General features: G+C 38.6%; 1 protein-coding gene across 1 annotated transcript in view; it reads left to right on the top strand.

Moving 5' to 3' along the window:
• Window positions 1-8,880: 8,880 nt before the first annotated feature.
• Window positions 8,881-12,719, top strand: part of EIF4E (eukaryotic translation initiation factor 4E) — a 40,179-nt gene continuing 36,340 nt past the window's right edge. The window contains exon 1 of the mRNA XM_012810556.2: window positions 8,881-8,914. Coding sequence (XP_012666010.2) covers window positions 8,897-8,914 — 18 coding nt within the window. The 5' untranslated portion in view covers window positions 8,881-8,896. The remainder of the gene's footprint in view (window positions 8,915-12,719) is intronic.

The following is a 12,719-nucleotide window of genomic DNA, read 5'->3' as shown; positions in this document are numbered from 1 at the left end:
AAAAAATGTAAATAAACAAATAATAAAACAAAAATTTACCTCTGGATATGTGTGTAGTGTTTTAAAAAGCAGAGCTAAACCCAATATTTTAGGTGATCTCTTCTATCTTAGCTGTCTGATTTAATCTCTCCAAATAACAAAAGAATTACAATGTAGGACCTTGTAAGAATTACAAAGTTTTAAAAAAAAATTACAAGGTTTCCAATGAATACTTCAAATACTTTATTCTCCAAGTAAGGTCAGAAAATAGTTTGAATTTCTTATATTCAACACCCCCTTTTCTAGCTTTCTTTCAAAAGAAAAACACAGCTTTGTTGTGGTATAGTTGCAGCATTCTTTTTTAAGACAACAAACAAAATAAGCTAATTTAAATGCTTTCACTCTTAAATATTTTTATTCAAGAATTATTGATTGCCTTCCAAATATTAATTACATTTTGGTTTTTTTTTTGCAATGAAGAAAGCAATAATTTAACATTTGTTTTTAACATCTTAGCTACGATTATTCATATTTTCTAATTTTCTTATATATTACCAAAAATCCTTCAGGGTAAAAAAATTAAGTTCTAGTTAAGAAATAAGATCATGTTTACTAATCTTGACATCTTATTTTATTATAAAATAAAAAATGAATCATGTTTAACTCTCATCTGAGTAAATTCTCTTGACTCTCAGGAATATAAGGAAAAAGTTAATGAGAAACAGGGTCTCGTTCTGTCACAACCCACAGGTTGAAAACCACTGCTCTACTCTATAGTTTGAGGCAGCACTGTTTGTGTTGATCACAAACAGTGGATTGTTTCTCTTGACCAATCTCAGCTGCTTAATCAGAAGCAACTTCATCATTTTGTCCAATTGGCTGCAGTATACATCTACTGTAATTGACTGACCAGGTTTCATGAAGCTATAGTGGATAATACCAGCACTGGACCATCAAACAGATACTATTAACTTTTTTTGAAAAGAAAGATACTATTAACTTTTTCTTTATCACAAAAGAATATGTGGTTTTGGACTGTGTTTTGGCACTTTATCCAGCCACGGTGCTGAACACTTGCAATTGTTAGAAAGGCAATTGCACATAGAAATGGTTTGCTTTGATAACGTGACAACAAAGAATACCAAGTTTTGAGACGATTTCTCTTCTGACTCATTCAGTTCACATGGAACCCATGTATCCAGCTTCTATCCCTTGCTAATTTGTTAAACCCCCAAGATGTGTCAAAGTGAAATGTCAGAGATATAAAATGTCAAACTTTGTACTTAAGGAAATCAGACATTTCATACTTAATAATCCAATACACTATCTGGGTAGGTGGGTGGTGAAGAATCACAAAGTACCTACCAGGTACAATGTACATTATTCAGATGATGCCCCTTACTTCATCACTATACAATTCATCCACATAACAGAAAACCACTTGTACCCCTCAATCTATTGAAATTATAAAAAATTAAAAATTAAAATAATACATAGTCTGCATATCTAATCAGCTAATACACAGATGTGGCTCAACCATCTTGGCTTTTTCCCCGTTCTTAAGTGTTGACTATCTCTAATTTCAGGTGCTGATCTATAATAAACTGTGGACACTTGTTATCTCAATTTCCACTTGCTCTGAAAGTTGTTGGTCAATTTGTACTAAATGCATTCAGAGAGAAGATAAGACTTCTCCTTACATACCAAGTTTTTAATACAGATTTCTTATTTTGTTCAAATGATGTAAATGGCATTGTTTTGCATGGTTAAAATAAAGAGACTATCAAAGTATGAGCTCATGAATCACAAAATTTACTGCCATACAAAGAAATATCTTTTTCTTAGGTTGGGGAGAATAACTAGAACAAATCTCAAAGAGAATAATTCGATAGACGTGTATGTTAACAACATGGTAAGTTCCAAAAGCCTAGTTGCTCAATTAGAATGGAAGCAGGCTTCTGTGGAAAGTAAAGTCTAGTTAAGGTTTGCAGGGTACTTTGATACAAACCATTCTTAGGCAAGATGGCATTCCAACATAATGGAAATCCGAGATAACACAAATAAATTCCCTTGACCGTAGGTGGTGGTGTCAGTGTGTGACTGATGTTTGGAGATGACCTTGAAGGCTAAGAGGGTGTGGCTCTGTCACTGCCTAAGTAGCCCGTCTTCTGAGACACAGCTGATGGTGTGGCCTTCCCTGGCCTAAGCTCTCAAAGTGACAAACACTTGAATTTATATGTATTTTGAAGTTCTGTAGATGAGTTAAGTAACTCACATAAAGGGTCTGACAAGGTGTGACATAACATCCACACACTCCATGTTCTTACCACACAACATACATATCATTCACACAGCCAACGATGTAAATATTTAGAGTTATTTCAAAGCTGTATAATAAGCTGCTTCTGAGTATTATTACCATTATTTTATTATTTATTTTTATAAAACTATAATCATGGTTTTCCATAAGCTAATTGAAACACATAGGGTTGTATTAGGGTGTTCAGAGTACCATGTTTTTAAGCGATGTCTTGAATAGATAATGAGAATTGGAGTCTCTCAAACTCTAAGAGGTTGGAGGCAGATGAATTAAGCATTAAAGTCAGTCAAATGTTGCCGTGAACATGTTTCAGAAGTTCACATTTATAACAATTACAAATAAACCTGTTAGACTTTTCTTGACAATGCTAGCATTGGGATTTTTAAAAAATATGTAAATTTCTCATTGGCAGAACTAGATGGTATGCAGCCTTATTATTCAGATTCCTTCCATTCACTATACGTTTCTGAGTTGCCCTACAATACATACATGTTTTTAATGGTGCCTGTATTTTCTGCTGTTTCTGTAAATTTGCTATTAAAATACATTAATATTTTTTAAATTATAAAAAATTCCTCATCCACGGATCTCCAGTGATATACCAGGAGTAGAAAGAAAGGCACATGGCAAGTCCCAGGGAAAGATGGTTAGTCACCCACACAGTTCCCTTAGGAAGGCATTTCTTCAGAGAGTCACCACAATCTCAGGACCCAGAGAAAATCAAGTCCACAGAGGTAGCTTTCCCTTAGCCAAACTTATAAAGGATAATTACAACTAGTCAACAAACAAAAACCCCTAATATATATATTTTTGTTGTATTATTATTTTTTAGAAATGATGTCGCACTGTGTTGCCCAGGCTGACCTCAAATTCCTGGGCTCTAGGGATCCTCTTGCCTCAGTCTACTCAGTAGCTGGGATGATAGGTGCATGCCAGTACACCTGGCCTCATCTAAAAAATTGAGTCTGAGCAATATAACTATTGTGGTCTGGATATTGACGTCTCCTGGTGAGTCCTACATGTAAGTCAATATGGGAAAGTATTCTTATCATAGGGTTGCTTGCTAAACCTGAAATCAAAACATGGTGTATTACTTGTATGGTTTGTGTTCTCAAGCAACCATCCTCAATGAGGGCCAATGGACCAGAGGTTCCTATTTTTGTGCCAAGGCACCTTGTGCCTGGAACAATGCTATAGACAGATCACAAAATAGTGTCATTCTAGATTCCTTTTTTATAGATGGTAAGCAGCCAACTTCCATCTTAACGTTTCTTTCTTTAGACAAATATAATGCAGGTTCTAATTCCACCCAAATCTCTGACTGAATTTTGGGTGTTCATAATATTGAGTTATTTCTAAAAACTATTGATCTTATCCCATGTATTTAAATTTATTCTAAATTTTAATTTTATAAGATAAATTAAGTTCATTTGGGGAACTATCATATTGCTGGCTCAACATACTACTTTCATGAATTTTTCAAATACTCCGCCAATTATTTCTTTTTCACTATTTCAGACAACAATCTTTCTTATTAGAAGGGCCAGTTACCACCTAGTTATTGTTACACGCTGTTTAAAAGCCCCAAAGATAGAACTATGATTATAAAAACTCAGTATATTACCTCAAAACATTGTTTTCAAGGTAAAAATGAGGTAAGATCAGGTAATACATGTAAATAGCACCTAGCAACAGTAACTGTTCTGCTAGTTACGTCATTAGTCCTGAGGTTAGACTTTTAAAAAATTCCATTTGGTTTTTTCCCAAATATTTGTTAGCAATCTACCTACAAATCATCAGGGAGCAAAATATTTTAGTAATAGAGACAATGAGTAATTAATTAAATGTTTACTAGAATAGCATGTTTAGAGTTAGGATTATGAGTTATTGGCTAACTTAGAGTGGTCAAAGAAGACTTCCCTTTAGAGATGACATTGGAACAGAGACCTGAATGAAATAAAGGGAGGAAGTATGAGACTGGCTCATGCATTATGTGAATGAGTGCTGGTTAGGGAGCTTGTTAACTGCATCCTTTTGGTTCTTAGTCACACTTCTTTATATGGGCACTGAACTATTTATATGTCTATGACTTAGTATGCCAACCAGATTTTACAGTCTGGGAAGGAAGTGCCTGTGCTTCCTATGTCCTTTAAATATCCTCCAATGATTACATAGTTCTCATTACTAACGTGGTATTTCTTGGATGGTTTCTGGTCAGTTCTGTAAGTGACCTTGGAATTAGAAGTCCTTTGAAGAGAACTAGGCCATTGAAAAAGTCTATGGAAAGCTGCTATGGTAGTGAAAAAATAGTCCTGGAGCCAAGAAAATTGTTTAAACTCCAGCTCAACACTGTCTGTGTGAACTCGAACTTGTCACCTAACTTTACTGAGTCCCTTTACCTGTAAAATGGAGATAATAATGTCAAATTCACATAATTGTTGTAAAAGTTAAACAAAGTAATCAATATGAGAAATCCTTGGTATGTTGTAGGAAATCAATAAATGTTACTGTCTTTGAGTATTTGGAAGCTTGGAATGTTGTCAGAGATAACAGATGGGGTGGTCTCTTTCAATAAAAGAATTCTTAAACATGTTATAGTCTACTAAAAATTAGAAATAAGAAACATGTTAATATTATGTTTCATCATGCTATTTATTGGCAAAACTGGGTGCTATATCCTATTTCATAAACCTAATTTTTAATTAAAATTAATTAATTTAAATTAAAATTTCATTTTCTAAAATATAAGCATGAATTCTTTTTAATTAAACGAAATTGAATAGTACTATTCTAAGCATGCTATGTAAGTTAACTCATTTATTCCTCATCCTAAACATACAAGAAAAATAATATTATTTTGTCCTTCTCATTCATGAGAAAAATGAGCCACAAAGAGACTAAATGGCCTGCTCATGCTCATACAGTAAGCTGGGATTATGAAGCAAGATAGTCTGCTCCCAGCTCAGGTCCCTAAATACTAAACAATACAATTGTAATTTGAAGGACTATTTATACCATTAGAAGCCATCATCTTGTGTTTTTCCTAAAGGAAAATAATTGTAGAAAATGACAATAACAATAAAAAAAAATTGAGCATAATGTTAAGTCCATGTGCAATTTAGTTTAAAATAAAGTGAGCAAGGTTTAAAAGAATGTTAATGTTCACTAAAGGTTAGTTAGACTATACCTAAATACTCACTATTACAATAGTAGGAATCACTTAATATGTAATTTTATATCTTGTGTCTCAAAGGCTAGAATCATTTTTAAAAAATGATTGCTTAGGTCGGGAGCCAGCGGCATGGTGTTGGGCCGCAGCTCCCTGCCTCACGCCCTCTGCTTTCCCCACAGGACAAAGAGAAAGAAAAGAAAGTCCATAATATTAATTTTGGACTTGTCCAAGTTCATCGACAAGATGATCCGCGTGAAGTTCCAGGGCGGTGGCGGAGCCAGGGGAATCCCGAAAGGGTTTTCAATTCACTCCTCAGCCTTGTGCTCGGTGGGACCACTGAATACATGAGAGACCCTGAGGACCAGTGCAAGCTCCCGGCGGAATCGCGCCAGCTGGGCCTGCTGGTGTGCGGGGCACGTCGGAGGTGCCCATCTGCCCGGGGGGCGGCATGGAAGCCATTCCCCGCCCCTTAGTCCAGCAGCACAATAGCTGCCTGCGCCGTCTCCGCAGCACCCACTGCCAGTGGAACCGACGGTCTTTCCTTTCTGTATAGGTTAAACTTTTGTTTTCTTACTAAAACAGCAAGCCTCAAAGAAAGAAAAACAAAAAAAAGGAAAGAAAAGAAGAAAAAGATTGCTTATCATTGATCAAAGACTAGAATATCTAAAATTCCAAAGCCTGGAATTTTAAAACAACAACCAAAACCTAGATAGTGAGTAGTAATAATTTGCAGGGATTGATTATTACTATTTATGATCAGTTTGAACCATAGTTGAAAAGCCCAACAAAACGATGCCTTTGTTTATCTAGAAAACCTAAATAAAACTTCAATGACAAACAGGTAAAAAAATTATGCCTTCTATCACATTAGTTTAAGATTTTTACTGTGAGTTATATCTACAAAGACTACTAATATACCAGCTTGAGGAATAAATTATGTAAAGAAAAGATCATAGTTATTTACAGATAATGATATCTAATCATCCCAGGCTTATAAATAAATTGCTATGATGCTATTGCAGGCTGTAAGTAGTTATGTATAAACAAGATACTTCAATCAAGTAGAATAGTGTTTTAATGCTATATCCTATTTCATAAACCTAATTTTTAATTAAAATTTCTTTTTCTAAAATATAAGCATGAATGTGGTAGTAATATAATTTTTTGTGAATAGAGAAATAAAACAAAATTTCTGCTATGTATATATCTAAGATTAGCAAAAACAAAATAAAACAATCACAGACACACACTTACAGAAAAGCCTAATCACCTAATCCTTCACGTGGTAGACTCTCAATTAGGCAAACACATGGATGTGCCATAAAACACATGCAACATGTACAAAAATGGAAAGTAATCAAACTATAAAGAATAGAACATGTAAATATGGTCAACTTATGAATCTAGACTGACAAGTCTAGGGATGTTTTTGATCAAGAGAAAACTTAACAAAAATGGGAGCTACTATTGAAAAAAGGTTTAAGAACATCACTGGCTCTATGGATATTTCCTGTCAATCTTACTGACTTTTGCTGTGTTAACAGCTTCATGAAAATAGAACACCTATGTTGTCTCTTCAAGGAGGGTAACTGGATACCACTTTTAACTGGCAAGAAAATATCAACATCAATGGTTAATTACTTTACATAGTTTAAGTAACAGTACATAGGCTCTAAGTAGAAATCCATTTATTTTTATGTTTTAGAATTCTATCTACTTTAAAACCCACTGGAGCTAAGCTGATCAGACAGAAGTTTTCATCTTTGATATCCAGGTAAACCAAAACATGTGAACAGGTCATGGCTTTGAGTTTTTTATACAGCCTCAATTATGTGTTAGTCAACCCAAACATCCATTATGTACTCAATAATAGGTATGACACAACTCTGGACATCAGCAACACCATAAATAGCCAGGCACAGGCAGCTTGCCTATACTGCTTTTCCGGGTGTTAACATCCTTAAGTAGTATAGTAACCAGATAGCGTGCTCCTCCTTAGAACCCTAGAGTAGCACTCTACTAGATTTCTTCATCTCTACTGGATGTCCTAACAGCCAGACTGTGCAGAATAACACTGTCTTGAAAAATGATAGCACAAAATTTTAGAGGGAAAAGTAATGTAGGATGCCAGCATGGGGACAAATTTTTAATTGCCCGTGATTGTTGTGAACATAATTTCCTGAATAGTAAAATCTCCATCAAGGGCAGCTACAGCTGTAAAGAAAAAAATGATCTTGAAACTTTAAAAGTGCACTGGTGCACATCATAATGCAACAAAGTAAACTTGAGGAAAACTTAAAACATTGTTTTAAAATACAAGCAGGGAAGCCGCTGATCTTTAGGAAAGCACACAGTTGCTTATTATAAAGCATTTCTAGAGTCCGATGCATTTTCAAAGCTGGTTACAGTCATTACCATAGCACACCCTTGTGAGGTAAGTGTTTTATCACCTTTGGTTCATAAATGAAAAAGCTGAGGCACTGAATGATTAAGTCACTCGCCTAAGGAGAATGAGTCAACGTCAAGTCATAGTTGACCCGGCCTAACAACTCCTGACTGTCAGTCCAGGGCTTAGTCAGCGGAGCCCCAAGTGGCTTCCCTGGCTGGCACCTGGACTAAGGCTAATTCCGTTCACGTTAAAGCAGAATATTGGAACCGACTGGACAGAACTGCCAAATAATTGTGACTTCCACGCAAGATTTTTAGCCCTGAGGTCTTTATCTCAGGATTTGGTACAGGAAAAGCTGTCGGGTCCACTCCCCCCCCCCCAGCCCGCGGCAAGTGGGTACTATAGGCGGTCCTGCCTGTCCCTTTTCTCAGTGATGGCAACGAGTGACCACCAGCGTTAGCAGAGCCGGGGGACGGGGGAGGGTTGATTGCTTAAACGACTCTCCATCGTCGCCTTTTTTCGAAACTAAGAGAAAATGGTCGGAAGGCAAAAGAAAACTAAATAAACACACAAGCAACTCGTCCTAGGACCTCAACTAAGCAAATGAAGCTTTATTGTGTGTGCTGAGCCCGCAGTTCCCAACCTTCCGGGAAGATGGGAGGACAGGGCGACAAAGGGCAGGATAGGCATGCCTGGCAGTAAGTGCGACCGAAGCTCTACAGGCGGAAGAGCAAAAACTACAAAATCCACCCTTCCGCACGCGAGTGTCCCCGAGGCTGAGACCCGCGCACCCTACCCATCGACCACGTGACCGTTTTTTTTTTTAACTTCTTTGCCTTAAAAAAAAGGGGGGGGTAGAGACTCCACTTCCCAGAAGCCTCTCGTTACCCACGCAGCCGCAGTCTTGCGCAGGCGCCGCCAGGGCCAAACGGACACGTCCGTCACGTGAACAGTAGCTGGCCAATCCGGTTTGAATCTCATTTTTTTCCTCTCACCCCCCCCTTCAGGAGCGGTTGTGCGATCAGATCGATCTAAGATGGCGACTGTGGAACCGGTGAGTATTGCCTTTGGCCCCCACCCCCACCGGTCCCCGCGCTCCGTCTCCCTTCGGACTAGGGGACCCCGCGGGACGGCGTTCCCAGCGCGCACTCTACCCCTGGCCGCCCCCTCCCCCTCATCTTGGACCTGACCTTCCGCGGGCAACTGGGGGCGTCCCGGAGTCTGGCCGAGGCGGCGTGTAGCGCACACGTTCCGGTGGGGGCCCGAGAACTGGGGGAGAGGAGTGGGGGAGGGGCGCGTGGCGCCTCCTGCGGAGCCGCGAGGTGTCTGCAAGGGTAGGAGGGTGATCGGGGCTCTGAGATAGGGTCTGGGGATTGTGTCTTCTTTCTAGGAGTGCGCGGAGCCGGCTTGGAGAGAGCGCCGGGATCCGCAGGGAGGGTGGGCGGCAAGCCGGCCTGGAAAGAGATGGAGGAGGGAGCCTCGGGGCAGCCTTTCTCTCCCTCCCTACCTCCAGAGATCCGGCTCAGGGGCTCGAGAACTGGGCGCGCGCGGGTCTGCATTAGACCAGTGGGCTGGGGAGCCGGTGGGCGCGTGTGCACGGAGGGTGGGTTAGGCGGGAGTGGTGCTGTGGCACGCGCGGAAAAGCTTCGACCTCGCGGAGGGGAGCCGAGAGGGGCGAGCGCATGTTACTCCAGCGCCCTGGAGAGTTACCGCGGTTGGCCGCAGGGGAGGCGAGAAAGGTCGGAGCGGGGAGGAAAACTCCAGGTTGCGCGGCGAAAGCTCTCGGAGAAGCATGAGGGGTGGTGGTGGTGGTGAGAAGGGGGATCACATTGTCCTCGCCCCTGCATGCTTGGGACTGGGCTGTCATGGAGGAGGGAAGAGGGAGGAGCGAGGCCTGGAGATCGCTGCTGCCGGTCTGGTTGCCGGCCGGACCTCCTGCATTTCACACGCGCCTGTCTTCATTCATTCATCCTTTCAGCGCAGTGCGCACGCCTCGGAGAATGCGAACAGGTCTAGACCCATCTGTTCTTCTAAGTCTTTATTTTCTGTAACATTTCTAAGATGAAGTTTACTGGAAATAGAAACTTAACTTTTAAAATTACATTTTCATTTGATTTTTTCCGTCTTTAGCCATCCTACAGGGTTTCCTCTCTATTTAGGTACCATTTTAAACTTACCTGATGCAAGCTGGTCAGGGCAAAAAGTTAGTAGTTATTCCTAAAGCACAGGGTATCTTTGTCATAGTTTGGATTTGCTGGCACTGGTTCACTGAAATTTCTGGGCCTTGGCTGCCTTTTTAGGACTGGTACACCTAAGTGACAGTGTCCTGGATGCATAATGGAGTTTGTTAGCAACCAGAAAACCTTTGACATTCTGGAACCAACTCTAGACCTTGGTTGTCAGACATTTCTGTGTATCTTTTCATGGCAACTTGTGGTTTTGCTGATGGTTTAACAATTTGCTTTGACTTTTAAAGACTTTTATAGCTATTCAAAAAGTCTTATGACTGCAAAAAAGGATTGTTTTCCATTACATTGGTTAACCTTACCTTGTTGCCAGAACTCAAGCAGTTTTTCTCTTTGTTACTTGTTCTTTTATTGGCATTAGTTTTCATTTATGAATTAGGCTGACTGCAAAACTGTCTCATAAGTTCCTGATACAATTAACTGCCTTTAGAACATTAACGTTACATACATAACATTAATGAAACATAAATATGTAGCATTTAAATTTAAAACTCCTTTAACAGGTTCTGATGTCCACTTTTGATTGGACACTCCTACCCACTATACCAATGTCAGTAAAAAGCATTACATCTGGAAGTAGGGGCAAATCCAAAAATCTCTAAACAGTAAGAAAAAAATGAATTCTGTGAAATTTTATTAATATTTAGGTCCCTTGGATTTTAGAAGCTATGTAGTTTTATTTTGACAGTGCAGAAATATAAAGTTGTGAAGGACTATTCTGAGTCAGTAAATATTTATAGCCTTTGATATGTTTAGTACTGTTGTACCAAGTGTTCTTTGGGATACAAAGTTATACAATATGTGATTCTATACCTTGTTGAAATGTAAACACTTAAGGAGCTTCATTCCCAGGGATGTGGCCAGTGATACAGTATTTGTTCTAGTGCTAACTTGGGGAGATTTGGATATTGCATTTAAATTTGGGGAGTAGAAGAATCTAAAAACCTAAAGTGTGTGAAAGTGGGAGCCTATTAGTTGGAGATGAATGTAAAATAATATTTTAGCCTTCATTTGTGGTGAGAAGTACATATTTTTAGTACTTTTTTTTGGTAGTTTTTGGCTGGGGCTGGGTTTGAAACCCGCCACCTCTGGCATATGGGGCTGGTGCCCTACCCTTTTGAGCTGCAGACACTGCCCTATTTTTAGTACTTTTAATGCAGCCTGTCTTTAGTTATATAGAATTCTTTTTGACAGTTTTAAATAGTTCAATTTTTTTTGAAGCAATTGAGACTGATTAGGATTGGATTGCAATGAAGTGTAAGAGGCTTGAAAGGGAAAATTGAGAGAAGCATTTTACCTCTTTACAGGTAGTATTGCAAATTTTTGAACTTGGGACAAAATACTCTGTTAGCCTTTTGGCATTTGAAGTGTGGTTAGGTCAAAACTAGACTTGGGAATCGTCAGTGAAAATGTCAAGGCAATTTTCCCAGGCCATCTTAACCTTCAGTGGGTTATGTTTCTTTGTTTCTAGCTTTATCTTCATTCTGCATTCTTAATTATTAGACTTTTTTGTACTGATTTGTTCTTTTCAAGGTAAGAGATTAATTTTGGTTTCTTTAGTTAAACTGCAGGTATATAATTTTACTTGTATTTCTTGAATTTTGTAAACTGTACATTAATTTTATAAGTGAATCAAGTTGGACAATCAGCTGATCTCATGTTTCCCTTTTCCCTACTTTAGAAAGATGCCTTGTATTGCATAGAGTTTATTAAGAGTATTAGGCTTATCTTAGTGCAGTGGGGTGTGCCTATAGTCCCTTCTACTTGGGAGCCTGAGGCTCACTTGAGTCTAAGAGTTTGTGGCCAATAGGGCAATGTAGTAAGACTGGCCCCTTTAAAAAAAAAAAAAAGAGTAAATATATGTTGTCTTACATAATTCAACATATTTGAATGGCAAGTCAGTTTTGCAACAACATGGATGTTTTTACTTCAATGAGAGGACCCAATATATCAAAGTTCATTACTAAACCAAATACAGTATATTTGGTTTTGGTGTTTATATTCCAGATTTCACTTTATTTACAATCTGAGTTAATTCAATGTAGACATGGACACAGTTTACACACAAGTTCGGAGAATAATATGTAAAGTGCATTGCGTAAGCTTAATCAGTTTGGACAGAATTTTGTAGGCAAAAAAACTGCTATAAAATATTCTGTTTAATGTGTATAAGGTTAAGAATAGAAGGTTTGGCAGTCCTGGACTTAACAAGAGACCTTTGAAATACCAGTAGAACCTCAGTAAGTTGACCATCCCAGGGACTGTCACAAGCTGGTCACCATAAGGAACTACGCTTACTGTATTGACTGGATGTGTGCCACAAGATATAGGAAAGTTAGGTCAACTTAAGGATCAATATAGGGAGGTCATCAACTGTGGAGGTTCTACTGTACTTCTAGCAATAGTAATTTCTACTTTTCCTTTCCTACCACTGGAAATTTCATTGTACTGGTACCCAGGGGGTTGCACCATCTTTGAGACTTTTTTGAGAAATGGAAATGAGCATGGATTGTAGTCTCATTTTAGTATCTGTGTGACCTGGAAGACTGAAATTTCTAAGTTTAGCTGAAAATGGGAATAAGATAATCTTCTGGTGATTTTAATTTTTTTTTT

Source organism: Otolemur garnettii, unplaced genomic scaffold (genome assembly GCF_000181295.1).
Source record: "Otolemur garnettii isolate 467f Iridium unplaced genomic scaffold, OtoGar3 scaffold00137, whole genome shotgun sequence".
NCBI lineage: Eukaryota > Metazoa > Chordata > Mammalia > Primates > Galagidae > Otolemur > Otolemur garnettii.
The sequence above is the reverse complement of the archived record's forward strand: the minus strand, read 5'-3'. Positions and strand labels throughout refer to the sequence as shown.